Source organism: Nicotiana sylvestris, chromosome 11, assembly GCF_000393655.2.
Source record: "Nicotiana sylvestris chromosome 11, ASM39365v2, whole genome shotgun sequence".
Taxonomy (NCBI): Eukaryota; Viridiplantae; Streptophyta; class Magnoliopsida; order Solanales; family Solanaceae; genus Nicotiana; species Nicotiana sylvestris.
Genome location: NC_091067.1, coordinates 8,885,882 through 8,905,566, shown reverse-complemented (window position 1 = coordinate 8,905,566; position 19,685 = coordinate 8,885,882). Strand labels below are relative to the sequence as shown.

The following is a 19,685-nucleotide window of genomic DNA, read 5'->3' as shown; positions in this document are numbered from 1 at the left end:
CTTATAAATAACCTGATTGTGTAATTAACCTACAAGTAATTACCTCATAAGTGACATGATTGCATAACTTAGACATAAAACTTAACTCGAAACGTAGTACAGAAAAGCGAGATCCAATGTCTAGACTATATTCAAAGAAAGCTCTGAGAAAGACAATCCAGCATCAAATTCATCCACCTTTTCTCCAGAATATGCTTAACCTGTGCCTGTTCCGATTTTGGTCTGATTCCCCCGTGAACCATTTTTTTGTCATAATCAGATGATTTTGGTAGTGAAATAAACCTGAAAGAATTCTACTACAATTTACAATCACTATATTCCCTATTCAAAACTAAGGTTAGCAAACTGTTATGAACTGACTGGGAAGTTTTCTTCAAGCGGCTTTCGCCATAAATAATTAGCAGCTTCAATCCATCTTGGATGGACCAAAAATTTCTTTTCCTTCACTGCCCAACGCGATTTGTCAGTTCCAGCATCCATGGAGACCACATGTGTCACCGATTGATCGACTTCTGTGGAGCATGTGGCTCCTAATTGCTCAGCCAATTTCCACAAGTGGTGATTTTCTGCTTGGAATTGTGTAGGAAATACCCGGGTGAAGACAATTTTACAACCCTTCAGTATTTCCTTCCGAACTTGTTTCAGCACCTGTAAAAATGCCAACAAATTCTTATTAGACTACACTAAGTGTCCATAAATAAATTCTCTAGACACAAGACTGAGACAGGTTTAAATGAAGCGACATGGACAATTAGGATTCATATAGCTAAACCCAATTTGCTTTGGATTGCTTAGCTGTTAAATTCTCGGAAACATAAGTGATGCCGCAGACTCGCGCCTTGTTGAGGGCCAAAAACGCTCCAATACCCCCATTACAAGTGATATCATTCAGAAGCGATCGTTACACTTTAAGATATACGATCTATGATCATACAACTTCAACTTTCTTTAAAGAACCGAGATCAGCAGAACATAGTATTCTTTCATTTCTTTATTGGAAAGAGCCTCTCTACCTGTTAGGTAGGGGTAAGGTCTGCGTACACACTACCCTCCCCAGACCCCACCTGGTGGGAACATACTGGGTTTTTTGTTGTTGTTGTTGTTGTTGTTCCCCTGGACTGCCCCCAACCTCCACCTCTTTTGGGTAAGGAGGGGGAAGAGCGGAGGTGGGTATTTTCAGGATTTGAAGGTCCCCCATAAGCTCAGTACCCCTTATTATGGTTTCCAAATTTCAGGCATCATAAGCTACATTAAGTTATTGGTAATCAGCAAAAGACAATTATATCAAAGTTCACTCAGGACCAAATGTTAATTAACCTTTCATGGGAAATAGGTATTGCACATAAGTCAGCAATATGTTAGGTTAGTGTTACTTTCACAGACTGCAATACAGCCAATACTTGTTATGTAGAAACAACTAAGCAAGTAAGCCTCAAACCACCTTAGGCAGCAGAAAGGAAGCTTTCGAGTAAAGTAATGAAACTATGGTGATAAACTACGAAATGGACACAAAGCACTCAATAAATATTTATTCAAGAGGTGTACACACGATGTTGAACCAATGCATACCGGGAATATGACATGCAAATACATTCCCTTCTCCGTCACAATTAAATGCAGTCTACTTTGACTAGCACCGTTAAACCCCATAGGAAAACAAACTTTATGGCGATTAGAGTCATGTTGGGAGCTCCAACGTAATTTTCTCAGACATTTGGCGAACAAAATCACATCCATGCTTAGGCTATTAGAACAGGACTTCTAGAGTTTGGAACAAAAACCATGTTCCCTAAAACAAACTTTCTTCACCTCACAAACTTAGTAATTCAAATTTCGTTGCCGAATGCATAAATTCACATCAGTCGGAATCTGTTTTATCACAAATCTTCTAAAATCCATGTTTCCTTAATCAACTTTGCAATCACTTACTAAGCGTAAAATTTTTGGCAGAACATTGAACTTGGTCTTGTCTGACAAGACCAAGGAGGTGGGGAGATCGAAGGGAATGTAACGCACCGTATCGGGGTGGGGTGGATGAAATGGAGGTTAGCATCTGGAGTCTTGTGTGACAAGAATATGCCACCGAAACTTTAAGGTAAGTTCTATAGAACGGTGGTTGGACCAACCATGTTGTATGGGGCTAAGTGTTGGCCAGTCAAGATTTCACATATCCCGAGGATGAAAGTAGCAGAAATGAGGATGTTGAGGTGGAGGTGCGGGCACACTAAGATAGATAAGATTAGGAATGAGGACATTCGGGAGAGGGTGGGCGTGGCTCCTTTGGATGACAAGATGCGGGAAGCGACACTTAGATGGTTCAGGCACGTGCGGAGGAGGAGCCTTGATGCTTGGTGTGAGCGGTTGTGGCTCTGGCAGATACGAGAGGAGGTAGAGGGCGGCCTAAGAAGTATTGGGGGAGGTGATCAGGCAGGACATGGGACGGCTTCAAATTTCCGAGGACATGACCCTTGATAGGAAGGTGTGGAGGTCAAGCATTAGGGTTGTAGGTTAGGAAGTAGTCGAGCGTTTCTCCTTGTTGTGCAGGCTAGTCTGATAGTGTTTTGTCCAGGAGTGCTAGCGGTTTTTGTTGTGTTTCACATTTTTGATGTTTTCACATTTTGGCCTTTCTATTTATTTATTGTCTTTTACGATGCTGATTCTATTTTTCAGTTTTTGTTGTTACGGATCTATTGTCTCGGATACTGCCAACCTAACACTACATAAAAGTAATGAAGGGATTATATTTTATTATACAGCCAACTAAATATCGCATTAGCTATGGGGAGACTATTCTTTTCTAATCGCCGACCAAACATTGCATTTATTTTTATGCTAGAATTGCATTTATGCTAGAATTATTTTCCAAATCCCTCCAACCAAAAGACCCCTTAGTCTTTTACCTCGCTAACAGGGGCAAAAATTAAACTTGATAAACTTCTTAACCACCTAAGTTGCTTGTTAGTGAGATTTGGGAAAAGGGAAAAATAAAATTGGAAAACGACGAAAGAAACCTCCTATTAAATTATGTAAAAGGTAAAGGGCATAATTGGCTGACAAAGAAACCTGCAGGTAATGTTAGCAATGGCAGAGTCGGCTGTAAGCTGCCGTTCTGCAGCAATTTTGCTGGCCACGAGATCAGGCCATGAGGTTACACCTGCCAAAGCTGTGAATGCAATGACGTACGGATTTATTCCTGCAGTTACATTATGTACCATGTATATTCTTAGGTCGAGAAAAGCATATAGGTGGACGAGCCGAGGGTCTCCCGGAAGCAACCTCTCTATCCCTCCAGGGTAGGGGTAAGGTCTGCGTACACTCTACCCTCCTCAGACTCAACTTGTGGGATCCTACTGGGTTGTTGTTGTTGTAACATTGAACTTGGTCAAAAATAATTTAGCAGAGCTTCTTCCTTTTCTATTGTTGTTGGGATAAGTGATTCAGAAGAGTATTTAATAATGTGAAAACTGGATTTTTGGTTTATCTTAATTTGAATTGTGGAGAAGAATATTTTATGAGGGGTTAGGTTTTTGGAATGGGCAGAAAAGAGTAGAAGTTTCTTTTATTAGGACGGACCAACGGAAGGAGTACTAAACTAAAAGTCGTCTATAAATTAAACTGTTTGTCAAGAATTTTACCTGCCTAACATCTCGCTCCATAATATTGTCCCTGCGTTCCTGAAAGAAAAATAAGAAAAAATAACCTCAACAATGGAAGGCAGCTACAATCAAAAGTAACAAAATTAGTAAGTACTACCCCCTTCGAGCCAATATAGATGTCCCATTACATGATTACTTAGGTAAGAACTGAAGTTTTTTTGTATTCAAACGAAGTGGGTCCGTAATTGTAGAATTAGTTTTGAAGTATGAACGTTTTCTAGCATAAAATTCGGTTTCCTTAAAATAAAAGAAGAACTATTTAATTATGTTATGGTTCGTTAAAATAAACTGGACAGATTTTGAGACGACTCAAACAGAAAGTATGAGTTAATTTTGGGGGAGGAATAGCAAAAAACATACCGGGTCGAAGAACAGACTGTGGATCTGTTGCAGTACTTTTAAAACAGAGGCAAGCGCTCCCTCAGCTTCATTTTCATCACTTTTCGTTGCAGAAAGTGATTTACATTTTAAACCAAATTGTCGACAACTTGAGGTAAAGAAATGATAACGCTCCATCAGTATTAGGTTCTCCTTGTGTTTTCCCCATACCTAAAACAACACAAGTTTCAGTTCCCCCAAAAATCAACTCATTTCTCTAACTAAAAATTAGAATTTAGAAAAATATGGAACTTGATAATAGTCTTCGCTCAAATGAGATTACTCAGAGAGCTTTAGACACACAGCAGGCCTTTCAGAGATTCATGCAGTTGGGACCAGATACAAGTTTAAGATAGTCATACAATACAAACATAAGCATTTAACTCAAACTAGGAGAACTCAAACCAACTATCGGCAACATCAAGAAAAAGTATCCATAAATAAAAACACAAGAAAAATAACTAAGACTTTGATCAAATAGGGAGTAATAAGCAACGGAAATTGTTCTACAGTTCTAGACACAAAAGGTTTATAATGTTTGTGCTGAATTAAGAGAGTTTCTGGGAGCAGAAGATTACAGTAAACTACTGTTTTATGAATTTCAGCACAAACAGACCCCATTTTCAAAAAAAAAAAAAAAAAAAAACAGCACTTGCATTTGGGAACATAAATGGGAGTTAAAGAAAAAAAAATTGATGACAGCTATTAGCACAACTATGGTTCATAGAGAACTGACTAAAACATGAAGATATATAATGAACATGTAGAACAAGAAACTGGTTTGTAGATATTAAAAAGTTCCAAAGAGTATCTGACAAGAGATACAATGGAAAGCAAGTGGAGCAGAAACTTGTACATAATTATTAATTGCAGGCAGCCCCTTCAGGGACATACAATAGTGTTGAAATGATAGAACTCAGCACAAGGATAACACACAAAGTGAGAAACCGTCCAATTTATTAATTGCAGGCAAGAGCAGCAAATTGTTTCATTCCATTATTCAAAACTTGCTTTCAGTACGTCAACAGCAACTCCTGCATTTTCTCCACCCCCCAGCAAAGTGCCAGTAAAAAGTGGTAATCAAATGTAACCTGAACATGCTTAACAATCATTAAAAAAGAGGGAACTACAAATGTGAACGCATAACACGAACAAAGAACCGTTGATAACAATCAGGCTCAACGAAGTTCCATGCAGATAAGTTAAACTCCAAAAACAAATCTGAACTGTCAGAATAGCAATACATGAAAAATGGAAAGCTGTCATGGAATTAGGGTGGCGGGAACTTAAATTTAGTCCAATTAACTCTCCCTTTGTATGTATGAGATAAGCCTTCAACGGTATTAGCATTCTTTTTCTTTGAGAAGGAAAATTACTATATGGAATAAGAACTATCTCAATGGTATTAGCATTCTCCTAACCACCAAAGAAATTCTTTCATTCTTCGTGGAGGGAACATGATACTCCTAGAGAATTGCTTACCGCTTCAGTATCATCAAGGATCAGGACAGCACTTTCTTGACCCACAACAACATCAAGGCCCTTTTGATGCCTCTGGGTGCAGTCTCCTTGAGCAATCACTCTAGAATGGAAGTAGATACCTCCAGGGTCAAGTAAGCTTGCCATTTCCAATGCATAAGGACGTTCACCCATTGTGTAAATGTACATCTCGAATAAACTACTGGCTTCTTTCAGGAAGGTGTGGACAAATGGCCTCAACTTTGTCATCATGTGTATCCAATCCAATTTGAAAAGGTTGCTTCTCAAAGCATCTGTATATCACAAGTTGGCAAAAACATCATAAAACAGTGCAGAACAGATACCTACAAAATAACTATCACGACCAAACAACAAGAATAAAAGCAAAAGAAGTCCTTACCATATATGAGGTCTAAGCAAACTAGTATAAGAAAAGACAAAACTTAATGTACACGATGACAAAGATTACCACAAAGAATTAACAAAGTGAAGAGCTTACAAAGCTCTAGGGTTACAGGCCAGGTTATCAAACAGCATAATTTAGATGACCCACATGTCAGAAGTCCCAAAAAGGGAACATCAGTTGCAATCAGAACATGATATATCCATTACACTTTCTAATCAAGAGCGCCAGCTAAACATTCTTTTCCTAGTCCAGGCTTCTGCATCATTACAAGACACTAGTAAACATTAACTCTGCAAAAAACATATACCACATCATCTAAAATAGTGTAATCCCTCCCCCCCCTCTTTCTCCGTCCCTCCCTCCCCCGATTCGTAAAAATGCTCGCTAGGTTGGGAAAGAATTTCTATTAGCTTCAGAATCTGCAATCTCTAAGAAAATTGCAGGTTGGTCTGTCAAGAAGTTACATATTCCATGCACCAAGCAAGTAGATTAAAATGTGCATGGGACCTACTAATGTCAAAAAATCTTCTATTTCTCTCCAAACAGACACACATCAGTACACATCTAGGAATGATGTCCAGTACTAAATTGCTCCAGCAAACAACTGCCTCCAGGCCAGAAGGAATCTAACAGATTGTAACATTATGAATTAGATGCACCCTAATTGCTCGTATAAATGGCTAAAGCACAGATGCATCTAGTCACAATGGAAAGTGAATGAGCTAAAGTCTCCTCATCTATCTTGTGCAAACTGCACCAATACACAAAACCTGTTCATCTTTCTAACGACCCACTAAATTGGACTTTAATTTAACCACTTCTGAAGTTCTGTTTAGGTATTATATGAATGAAATCAAAGAGTAATGTAGTCACAGAGACACATATCTGCCTGCTATCAGATCCCTTTCAAACCTTGGAGATCAAATTAAAGGAATAAGATATTCTCAAAAAAAAATTAAAGGAATAAGATGCTAGTAGTAGATTGAGGACAGAAATTAGCACAGTAAATCTGATCAGAGGGACAACTACTAATTCCAATAACACAGATTTTCTTAACTACGTAGTGTAACATTACCTCGTACTTTCTGTATAGCTTCCTTCTCTATCTAGTTCATTAAACTAGTAGTCACATAACATATATACACCATAAAATCCCATGCAAGCTACATCGTAGAGATCCTAGCAGTACTTCACCTCACTGCTGCAGGTTTCCCTCCAACTACCAATATCTCTAACAGATTTCAGGCTAGGAGACCTAGGCAGTACCGGTATAACCTGTTGGACAAATTTTCTTATTTTGCTTCCCTAGCTTCCTTGTGCAAGTAAAACAGATTTTCATCACTTTCAAGAGCAAGATATAAGCATCGAAATTATAAGCCACTAGCACATAACCAGTAAGAGTAGCATACCAGGCAGTACTTCTCGTTGGTCCTTCAAGTATAATTCTTCTGCTGAAATATCTGCAAGTCTAGTTGAGTTCAGAAGTGTGTGGTCTAAATCAAGAACCAAGTACAGCTTTTTATGACGTAATAAGTTCTTCAGGTCTTTGTCACGCAATCGAGCAATTTCATCATCTGCAAGCCTCAAATTCTGCAAAATTAATTATAGAATCCAGTAAAGATGTAGAAAGTTTACTAGTAATAGCTGTCCCCAGCACATCATATAGTGCCTTCCATTCCTCTCAACCCTCCCCACACCCAACCCAACTCAAAAGAAAAGAACATATGTATATACAAGTGTATTTTAGTGACTCCTGAATCATTAACAATAACCTTGTGTATGTATCCAAAAGCCACACCCGATTCGTTTTCCACCTTCTGCCCACACCTTATACACATCCCTCCCATGACACCAGGATGTGAGCATATATCCAGAGCCAAAGATGCTCCTGCAAACAGGGACATGTCAGGTTTATCACACAGAACCACACACGCACTTCACGCTGGAGAAGCACGTCGATGACTGGAAAGGAAAGAGTCAAAGAACTTATAACTACATGCAAGTAGCTGCAGCCTATTAATTAATTTCATCCTAAAAATTATTTCTTTCCCTATTTCTTGATCTTTTGTCAGGGAAACTAATTTGCCATTTTCTAGTCCCTCCCAAAGAATGAAAGCTCAAAGAAGCATTTTTAGTGTCAAGGAAACCATAGCTGTCATCTATATGGAAAAGGCATTACCTAAGTTTTAAAGAGCTGAAGACCAGCCTATCATCTGATACTTATCGTTGTCAGAATTCAGCAACTAAGGTTTTAATAAGATGATCAGAAGATGGAAAAGGCATTACCTAAGTTTTAAAGAGCTGAAGACCAGCCTATCATCTGATACTTATCGTTGTCAGAATTCAGCAACTAAGGTTTTAAACTTTTAATAAGATGGTCAGAAGATGTAATTAAGCAAAGAAGACTACAGAATCCCATAATGATCCAGTTGTAGTATAATCAGATTGTATTTACTTCAGGCCAATGAACATTTTCTAATAGGTAAGGTCAATATATCCACAAAAAGAAGTGAGTTCGTGGAGAAGAATATACAAAAGTACAAAAGGATTCTTCGCTGTTAGCTGTGTGGCAGCTGACAAAATCAATCAAGTTTTCCATGTCATGTAAATCATTTAAACAAACGATTCAAAAGCTGAAGACAAGCATATTTCCAGGTGCATAGAGGCTGTTTATTTCCTTCGAAGCATTGACTGCTCCTCACTCTCCAACCATGGGACGTACAAAGGAATAGCATTCTACAACTTTCTGTTAACTTTCTGTTTCTTAAGAGTTTCCCTCACCTTCCAGTCTTTGCAAGTTTTCTATGTCATGTAAAACATTTAAACCAAATAACCAAAAGATGAAGACAGTCCTAATTCAAGCTGCATAGAGACTCATTATTTCCTTCAAAGCACTCAGTGTTCCTCTCTCTCCAACCCATGTGACATCTAGAGGAATAGCATTCCACAATTTTCTGTTGTTCCATAGAGTTTTCCTCCCCGTCCAACTACAAAAAATTTCTTCAAGTGATAGGCATATATTGAAGAACCTCGACAAGATAGAAACATGTACCAAATCTCTAATTCTACAAAAATGCAAAAAAAAAAAGTGATTTTAAGTTTCCATCCCATTTTCACACATATAGCAATCACTCAATTAACTAGAGGTCCAACTCACTTTTTAATAAAGTATAAGAGCAAATGAGGGCTTTTTTGGATCTAGAGGTTCTTTAAAACTTACACTTACTTCTACATGCATATACAAGACTACAACCAACACTTAACCTAATGTAAGTGCAATGACAACAACTAGGCATTAACCCCACTCATAGATATCACCTATGTGGATACTTTACTTCATTCATCTCTAACCTTAGCTAAGTCATAATGATGCTAGGAGATTGTAAATCTTGAGACAACTTCTCTCCACGTGATTTTAGGTCTACTTTACCCCTTTATATCCCCGTCAATCAACATACTGTCACACATACAAGCTAGTGCAGTTAAAAGTCTATGTACAATACAGACAAACCATCTCAGGTGACCTTCTCTATCAGCAATTTCCAAACCATTTTTCAGGGCCATGAAATGGTGTTATTCAAATATTATACGCTCGAATAAAAGCTGAAACTCAAAATTATTATGAGCTCATTTGAATTTCAAGGTAGGCTTTCACTTGAGCTCGTGTGCTTTGTTTGAAGCTCATTTTGCATTTAGAGTCAAGCACCAGCAGTAAAACAAGACTGAGCTTGGCTCAAGTATACCTCTAGACCTAAGTAGGTGCTGACATGAATTAAAAAGAATTATTGTCAGGTGTTATAATATCTCTACAACAACATCAGAACATCAAATCATTCAACTCGATCTTGATAAAATGCTAAACAGATTTGTTTAATGTGCGGATAAAATGCTAAACAGCCTATCAGAAGATTGAATAACTCTTCTACAGCCTCACCTGAAGTTTCTGCTGGTTCTCCACGAGATGCTGAACTCTGTGGATACACTGCATCTTCCAAAGCCTCTGCTTTGCGCTTCTTTATCCTATGATAATCAAAATAGACATCAATGAGGAAATGGAACATTTAGTTTAAGCACAAACAATCAAACTGCAATGTTAGACTTTAAAAAGCAATAGTAAATTTAGCAATAAAAAGATTTCCAATTTCAGCAGAACTAACAGTAGTTGGTGACAATCAGCACAACCCTTTTGTAATTTGCTTCTTCTACACGAGCTCTTTTTCATGTTTAACTCAAAAACTTATCTTAGATGAACTAACAAATCCAAGCTTCACACAGAATCTTATAATACCTGCTAGAATCTGAGGCGCCATCATCAAGATCATCACCATCGCCACCATCTTCATCTTGCCCTTCCTCATCTTCCACCTCTTCCTCTCCCTCTGCTTCTTCATTTTCTACTTCGTGTTGGTCAGGTGATACATCAGAAGCAGAGTCCAACTCTGCATCGAGAAATGCTGCAAAATCATCGCTGCTTGATGAGTGCACTGGAGAATCTGCCGTCAGACTCATCTGGCATGCCCGACATGAATTATATAAGAATCATGCTACATTATAAGCAACACAGTTGATACAGCAACATCCTTTTTTACTACCGTGTCAAAAACTCAAAACAAAAACCAATAGCTTTAAAACAATTTCAATTTACATGTGGACTGCAACTTTGTAATTATTCTCTCTCACACACACACACTATGAGGATATCATTAAGGCATAAAGCTCAATCGCATTGCAGAATTGAAAAGACCAACCCATATAAACAAACTTAATGAGTAATTAGTAGTTTATAATTCAGTAAAGTATGCCAAAAATGTGACCTGATTTTATCAAGTTAAATGTTCAAATTTCAGCTTTGTCAGATAGAAGTCTAATCTACAACTCATTCACCTCTCTGTAGCCCTAATTCTCATTCTTATAAATCTTCACTAAAGCCCCAAACAACCCAGCAATAATTCTACATAAGACTAACTAAATGGTACTAGTAAACATACACAAAAAAAATAGCCAAATCAGATGAATTATTCAAATTTTTCCGAAGTATATGGGAATACCCATAAAAAAATTTATGCCAAATGTAAAAAAACTAGAAACAGAAAGTGGTTAATAAGAATTGAAACAACAATCACAGAGAGAACAATGGAGTTCACAGAGACGGAGAGAGAGTGACGGAACCTGAAATCACGGCCGGCGAGTTTTCACAGGCGCAGAAAGGGTTTTTGGCGTTTATAATGTTTGTACAAAGGGCTTTTCAACTTCAGATGAAAATTGAAAGTTAAAAACAAAAATACGTTTGATTTAAGATTAAAAAGTGATCTGATTTTATTTTACTTTTTTTTTTTGCAATAAGAATGATCAGATTTAACTCTCAGATTAATTACAGTTAAGCCTGTCGGTTTTGAGGTATATAAGAGAAATATCATTTTATTAGACATAAAGCTTAGACATAATTTCAAAGAGCTCCTCGAGTTTAATATCTATAATACTAATATCCCTTTTTAGTTTAAAACAAGAGTGAGCGAGGCCTGGTATCCTAGCCTACAGCATTTTGCTTGACTTGGCATGCATGAAGAAACAAGATTCAACAACAAAGAATGCTCCATGAAATGCAAGCAAGGTACCCCTTTATGGATAAAGATAAGGCACCAATCAATAATACTCATTACAAGATTGAGAAAGTTTAAAGCTGACTTCAGATCAGTTGCCTTTACATGGCACTGAGAAGTAAAATGCTCTGCGTCTTAATCTGGCAATCTTATAATGATGGACCTAATTTAACAAAGCGACACCAACTACGAATTGCCAGATTTGCCGTATGCTACAATATCAGCATTTGAAGTAAGGATCTAGGAGGATCAACAATCAGTGCGAGGATAATCTTATATCTTAGAGCAAGCAAGTAATTGACACAGGCTATGACCTGAAGCATGGGAGATCACTTACAAGGGAATACTTTAGTATTAAGTGGAGAAAGGCCAGAAGCAGCTATATGCAGTTAGCTTTCACGGTCACCTTATGTGACTTCTCTTCTTTCATTGTTTGCAGAAACTGACCAAAAGAAGACGGGAAATATGATAAACAGGAAGTTCAAACAAAGTTCCCAAAGCTGAATAACCAAAGGGAACCGCCTTTCACCATGCTTCAGATTTTCTTTCTGCTTTAGTCTTCTTCCATCATAAGGACCAGAAGCATCATCGGCATATTAGCCTAAACCACAACAACATTTCATCTCCCAAACTTTCTAACTTCATTGGTGAGTTCCCACATATCCCTTATAAATTTAACATCAAATTCCAGTTTTGAGATATCACATCAATCCTATGATCACTAATCCAAAGTTATCAAGGGACCCGGGATATAGTGATTCAAAAAGCTATCCTTTTTCTTTTTGTTAACAGATTTCACTCATCAAGTTCTTGTTTGATTGCCACTGTTAGAACTCCCACAATTTTCCTCTCTTGGGGTTAATATGTGATGACTACTGGATTTACACATCAAGAGCGATTCTATATCAAGTAAATTGGAAATATTACTACTCCATATTTACTGCTACTTAAAAAAATGGCCTTTTCTCCGCATCAACTTTATTCATGTTAGAGTTCACAAACTCAGCAGACAAATGAAACCCATTGGACAAACACAAAAAGAGAAAGGAGACCAATTCAGCAGCTAAAATTATCATCTGAATAACAATACAATTCAATACAGCCTTTAAATTTTCATTAAGTAATCACCTTTACTGCAAAAAAATTGGACGAAAACAACGTACCAGAAATTGGACTAGAAAAATTACCTAAAATGGGTATTCAGATTTCACGGCCAGAGCCGGTGACGGCGACGCTGGTCCTTATTGCAGCGGCAGAAAATCTCGGGTAAGACGGAAGAGTGAAGACAGAGTTAGGTCTTTTTTTTCCCACCACAGAGTTAGGTTTATTTACGGGTGTTTTCCCCCGATTTTACAATAATAGCTTTTTATATCTTTTAAATAAATTTACATAGTTAAAAACTAGTACATAATATTACTACAAATCACAAATTTTTATAGTTAAAAATATTTAGAAATGTTTAAGAGAATATAGTCAAAGAAAATAAAGCGCTTGGTACTAGAATAGCAAATGGTGTCATTCTTTTTTAAATAAGATTATAATTTTTTTTCTCTTAATATTAAAAAGTTTTTAATATTATAATGGGACGAAAGAAGGGAAAAAGAGAAGGTAAGGAATAAAATGACATTTGTAGTTTTTTTATATGAATTAGTCTCCCGTTACATGCGTTGTGTGTATCCCTTATATAAGTGAAATTTTATAAAAGCCACATAAATATTATTTTAAAAGTAGTATTTGAGTTATATATTAAAAGTTAAATGTAAGATTATAAAAATTAATGAATATCCATCCTATTTAACTAACTCAATAAAGGAAAAAGTTCTACCCAAAGAAATCCTCAAGAGCCTAAATTTAATTCTACTTGAACTAAAATATTAATTACTAGTAAACTTCGTCGCGAGAGTGTAAAAAAGAAATTAATTTACAAATTGTAAATTGCATATTCACTTTAAAGAGAAAAAATACAGAATGGAACTTTTTATTGTTGATCGTTATAAATAAAGTAAATGTATATGTATCTTCATTTAATTCATCCATACATTATGTACATGTACTACTTGGATAGATGCACTTATTAATTCCTAGCATATATCTAGTGAGTTTTGAATGTATCTTGTATAATATAAATAGGACATTCTTTGCCTATGGAAGAACACATAAGAAACACACTTGAATAAGATAACTTCTACGTTATCCTCCTATATATCTTCTCTCCATTATTATTCTATTTTACTCTCATTTCTTAAGACATTATCAGCACGAAATTCTAATCAAATTTATTATCTCTAGGTTGTGTTTACTTTTATTTTTTCTTTCTGAATAAGGTACATTTCTTCTAAACCTATTCCAATACTGCTGCTATGCATGTTTGTATGTGAAATCTTCTTTATGTTTGAGCTATCTCTCGTGATCATGCTTAAAGTAGTTTCACCTACATAATAAGATGTAATCTATAATAATAATTCATGCGTCTGTAATTCAATGATTTCTCCTATGTAATATTTTACCGAATTCCATCTATCAACTATATAAAGAAACAAGAGGCCTTAATCTCATGCTAGACTCATTATCAAATATGTGTTCAACTGAGTTTCAGTCTAACTGTAAAAAAAAATTTAAAGTAATTAAAGATGTAGCATACGTCGTCTATTATATGTTCTCTTTAATTTAAAGTCAACATGTTAGTTAGAATTATATTCATAGCGATTTTATTATCATGCAATCATGATTCTGGGTTGTGCATCATAAAGAAATGTACTACATATGCCAATTCTTATTCTTAAACAGTAAATAATATCTATTAAAACTAATTGTGAATATGCCCAGAATGATATACAATGTCTTTTCAGTAATTCAGTGTTTTTGTATTTCATGGTTATTCACATGCTTTCTTCACCTTATATATGTCAACGTGTATTTTTTTTTCTATATCCATGTTGCATTTCGGGTTTTACTACCTGTCACAAAATGATGGATTTTGATTTTTTTTAATTTAACTATTTTTTGTGATAGTTTTACTATGTCGAATTTATCAAAGCTTGAATTTGTGGCACTTGACATCTCTGGGAATAACTATTTGTCATGGGTACTTGATGTTGAAATTCACCTTGACGCTAAAGGTCTTTGTGACACTATTAAAGAATGAAACGAAGTATCAAGTCAGGATAAGGCGAAAGCCATGATTTTCCTTCGCCATCATCTCGATGAAGGGTTAAAAAGTGAATATTTAACCTTGAAAGATCCATTTCAATTATGGACAAGTTTGAAGGAACGATATGACCACCTAAAGGCCACGGTATTACCAAAAGCTCGCCGTGAGTGGATGCACTTACGACTACAAGATTATAAGACCATAAGTGAATATAATTCTGTTGTATATAGAATAATTTCCCAACTAAAATTATGTGGGGAACCTATGGATGATGAGGACATGTTGGAAAAGACTATTTCTACTTTTCATGCCTCGAATATGGTGTTACAGCAGCAATACCGTGAAAAGGGCTTTAAGAAATATTCGGAGCTAATTTCATGCCTTTTGGTGGTTGAACAACATAATGCCCTTTTAATGAAAAATCATGAAGCCCGCCCCACTGGATCGGCCCCATTTCCAGAAGCGAATCTGGGAATAATAGATCCAAAGTCTGGAAAAAAACAAAATAATTATCGTGGCCGTATAAATATACGTGGGCGTGGCAAGGGGCGAAATAATAATCGGCACGGTGATGGCCGTTATAAACAAGAGAACAATAAGGGTTCTTAGAATAATCCTTCAAAAGGCAAAGATAATGTCTGTCACCGATGTGGTATGAAAAATTATTGGGCACGAATTTGTCGTACACCTCAACATTTTGTCAAACTCTATCAAGCATCTATAAAAGGGAAACAAAATAAAGTTGAGACTCACTTGACTTTTCAAAATGATGTTGAGGCGGACCCTATGAATAATCATGATAAAGTTGAAGCAAACCTTGCCTATAAAGATGATATTTTTGAAGGTCTGGCAGATATTACTCATTTAGAAGCTTGAGACTTCTTTGAGCATCATAACTGAAAGACTTATTATTGGGAAATATTATAAGAATAAATATATTTCTTTTTATGAAGTTCATATTTTGAATAAAACTTTTTATATTGTCAGTATTTAATTTCCTAAATGTAGTTTCTTTTGTTCTTAATTTTTTCAATATTACTTATGATGTATTTTTTTCTTCTTCTTGAAGAATATGAAAACTTCCCAATCTTCCGTTGGTCGTATGAATAATAAAGAAGAAATATGTCTTCTGGATAGTGCTACGACGCACACCATATGAAAAGATAAGAGATATTTCTCTTATTTAATTATGAAAGAAGCCAATATCATAACAATATCCGGTAGTACAAAATTAATTGAGGGCTCTGGAAGAGCAACTGTATTACTACTAGAAGGAAATATATTGGTTATTGATGATGCATTATATTGTAGTAGGTCTCAAAGAAACTTGTTGAGTTTCAAAGATATTCGTCAAAATGGTTATCATATTGAGACCACCAATGATGGAAATACCTTTATATTACTACAATAAAAGCGGAAAAGAAGTATGTGCTTGAAAAGCTCCCTGCATTTTCCTCCGGATCATACTACACTAATATTAGTGTAGTTGAATCACATGCTATAGTAAATAAGGAGTTCACTAATTATTTTATTATTTGACATTACCGGTTGGGCCATCCCGATTATAATATGATGCGCAAAATAATTGAGAATTCACATGGTCATTCATTGAATAACCACAAGATTCTTCAAATTAAAGAATTCTCTTATGATGCATGTTCTCAAGGAAAACTTATTATTAGACCATCAGTAATTAAAGTTGGAGTTGAATCTCCTGTATTTTTTGGAACTTATATAGGGTGATATATGTGGGCCCATACACCCTCCATGTGGATCATTCATATATTATATGATTTTGATAGATGCATCTACAAGATGGTCACATGTATGGTTGTTATCAACCCGCAATTTGGCCTTTGTGAGGTTACTAATTCAATTAATAAGATTAAGAGCACAATTTCCAGATTATGCAATTAAGACATTTCGTCTTGATAATGTTGGTGAATTTATGTCTCAGCCTTTAATTATTATTGCATATCAACTGGGATAACAATTGAGCATCCAGTTACTCATGTTCATACTCAAAATCGTCTAGTGGAATCATTGATCAAACGTCTCCAATTAATTGCTAGACCAATGCTTATGAGAACAAAACTTTCCATTTCGGCATGGGGCCATACTATTTTGCATACAACAGCTCTTGTGCGGATCAGACCCACAAATTATCATAAAGTCTCCCCAATACAATTGGCTTTTGCTCAGGAGCCAAATATTTTTCATCTTAGGATATTTAGATGTGTAGTATATGTTTCAGTTACTCCACCACAACGCACAAAGATGGGACCCCAAAGAAGATTGGGGATATATATTGGGTATGAATCTCCTTCTATTATAAAATATTTGGAACCTATAACTGGAGATTTATTTACGACAAGATTTGTTGATTGTCATTTTGATGAATCAGTATACCCAATATTAGGGGGAGAAAATAAGCAGTTGCAAAAGGAGATTGATTGGAATGCATTATCACTATCTCATTTAGATCCTCGAACACATCAATGTGAACACGAGGTTCAAAAGATAATTTATTTGCAAAATATTGCAAATCAACTACCTAATGCATTCACTAACCTACCAAGGGTGACTAAGTCATATTTTCTAGTTGTTAATGCTCCTATTAGAATTGATATCTCGATTGGACAATCTATAAATGCAAATGAGTCTAAGTCACGCTTGAAACGTGGTAGACCAATTGGTTCCAAAGATAAAAATCCTCGAAAGCGAAAAGGAGCAAATGATCTAGGAGATCATAATATGGAGGTAATTGCTCAAAAAGAGCCCTATGACATAACAAATGATAAGATCTCAGATGAGGTCCAAGTACCTGAAAATAATAAGAATAAAGAGATCTCAATAAGTTATGTCTCTACGGCAAAAAGGTGGAACCGAAATAATACTATCGTCGACAACATTTTTGCTTATAATGTTGTTGTTGAAATAATGCAACAAGATGAGGATCTTGAACCAAGATCTGTCGATGAATGTAGACAGAGAAATGATCGGTAAAAATGGAAAGACTCTATCCAGGCAGAATTAGCGTCACTTGAAAAACGTAAAGTATTCGGATATCGTGAAGTATTCAGACGTATAGTCCGAACACCTGAAGGATTAAAGCTAGTGGGATACAAATAGGTTTTTGTGCGAAAACAAAATGATAAAAATGAAGTCGTTAGATATAAAGCACGACTTGTGGCACAATGATTTTCGCAAAGACCTGACATTGATTATATGGAGACTTATTCTCCTGTGGTGGATGCAATCACTTTCAAGTATCTCATAAATTTGGCAGTCCATGAAAAACTTGATATGCGTCTAATGGATATTGTCACAGCCTATTTGTATGGCACATTAGACAATGAAATTTATATGAAAATCTCGGAAGGGCTCAAAGTTCCTGAAACTAATAAAAGTTTTCGGGAAACTTGTTCAATAAAGCTTCAAAATCCTCGTATGGATTGAAACAATCAGGACGAATGTGGTATAATCGCCTGAGTGAGTATTTGTTGAAAGAAGGGTATAAGAATGATCTAATTTGTCTTTGTGTATTTATAAAAAGGTCTGGATCTGAATTTGTTATAATTGTTGTGTATGTTGATGATCTAAATATCATTGGAACTCCTAGGGAACTTTCAAAAGCAGTAGACTGCTTGAAGAAAGAGTTTGAAATGAAAGATCTTGGAAAGATAAAATTTTGTCCTGGTCTACAAATTGAGCATATGAAAGATGGAATTTTTGTCCATCAATCAACTTATACCATAAAGATCCTAAAGAGTTTTTATATGGATAAAGCATATCCATTGAGTACCCCGATGGTTGTGAGATCACTAGATATAAATAAAGATCCATTCCGACCTCATAAAAATTATGGAGAGTTTCTTGGTGATGAAACTCCATATCTTAGTGCAATTGGGGCACTAATGTATCTTGCAAATAATACTTGACCAGATATAACTTTTGCAGTAAGTTTATTAGCAAGATTTAGTTCCTTTCCAACAACAAGACACTGGAATGGTGTTAAGCATATTTTTAGATACCTCCGAGGGACTATTGATATGGGATTATTTTATTCTTATGAATCCGATTCACAGTTGATTGGTTATGCAGATGCATGTTATTTGTCTGACCTACATAAAGCTCGATCTCAAATAGGCTATCTATTTACTTGTGGGGGTACAACTATTTTATGGCGTTCAACAAAATAAACTTTAGCTACTACATCTTCCAATCATGCAGAGATAATAGTTATTCATGAAGCTAGTCGATAATGTGTATAGTTGAGATCAGTGACTAACATATTCAACAATTGTGTGGTCTTTCTTTAAAAACGAAGATTCCAACGATATTGTATGAAGACAATACTGCTTGCATAGCTCAACTTAAAGGAAGATATATCAAAGGAGACAGAACAAAGCACATTTCACCAAAGTTCTTTTTCACATACGATCTTCAGCAAAATGGTGAGATAGATGTTCAACAAATCCGTTCAAGTGACAGTCTAGCAAATTTATTCACTAAGGCATTGCCAACATCAACATTTGAGAAGCTGAGACATAAGATTGAAATGTGTCATCTCTGAGATATCAAATAAAGCGTTCATTAGGGGGAGTATAATACGCGTTGTACTCTTTTTCCCTTAACCAAGATTTTGTCCCAAATGTGTTTTCCTGGTAAGGTTTTTAATGATACGGCACTCAATGAGTATTACAAGATTGTGTACTCTTTTTCCTTCACTGAGCTTTTTTCCACTAGTTTTTTTCTAGTAAGATTTTAACGGGGCACATTATCTTTCAAATGAACATCCAAGGGAGAGTGTTATAAATAAAGTGAATGTATATAGATGTTCATTTAATCCATCCATATATTCTATACAATGTACTACTTGGATAGATGCACCTATTAATTCCTAGGATGTATCTAGTGAGTTTTTGGGTGTATCTTGTATAGTATAAATAGGACATTCCTTGCTTATGGAAGAACACATAAGAAACACACTTGAATAAAATAACTTCTATATT

At 35.8% G+C, this 19,685-nt stretch overlaps 1 protein-coding gene across 1 annotated transcript; it reads right to left on the bottom strand.

The window, feature by feature from the left end:
• Positions 1–39: 39 nt before the first annotated feature.
• Positions 40–12,862, bottom strand: LOC104225987 (RNA polymerase II C-terminal domain phosphatase-like 4). Its single transcript, XM_009777869.2, has 9 exons — positions 12,707–12,862; positions 10,208–10,428; positions 9,854–9,939; positions 7,692–7,807; positions 7,329–7,509; positions 5,517–5,806; positions 4,017–4,205; positions 3,636–3,674; positions 40–648 (listed from the first exon to the last, which is right to left on the bottom strand). Exons 2-9 carry the CDS (start codon positions 10,426–10,428, stop codon positions 349–351), a joined length of 1,422 nt encoding a protein of 473 aa, XP_009776171.1. The 5' UTR covers positions 12,707–12,862; the 3' UTR covers positions 40–348.
• Positions 12,863–19,685: the final 6,823 nt, after the last annotated feature.

Bases quoted from the DNA above. Each gene is read 5' to 3' on its own strand.
- LOC104225987 (XM_009777869.2), bottom strand. From the start codon at position 10,428: ATGAGTCTGACGGCAGATTCTCCAGTGCACTCATCAAGCAGCGATGAT. The intron at 4,206-5,516 runs GTAAGCAATTCT...GTGTTGTTTTAG, and splicing joins TCCTTGATGATACTGAAGCG to GTATGGGGAAAACACAAGGA. The intron at 3,675-4,016 runs GTATGTTTTTTG...TTTTTCTTTCAG, and splicing joins ACAGTCTGTTCTTCGACCCG to GAACGCAGGGACAATATTAT.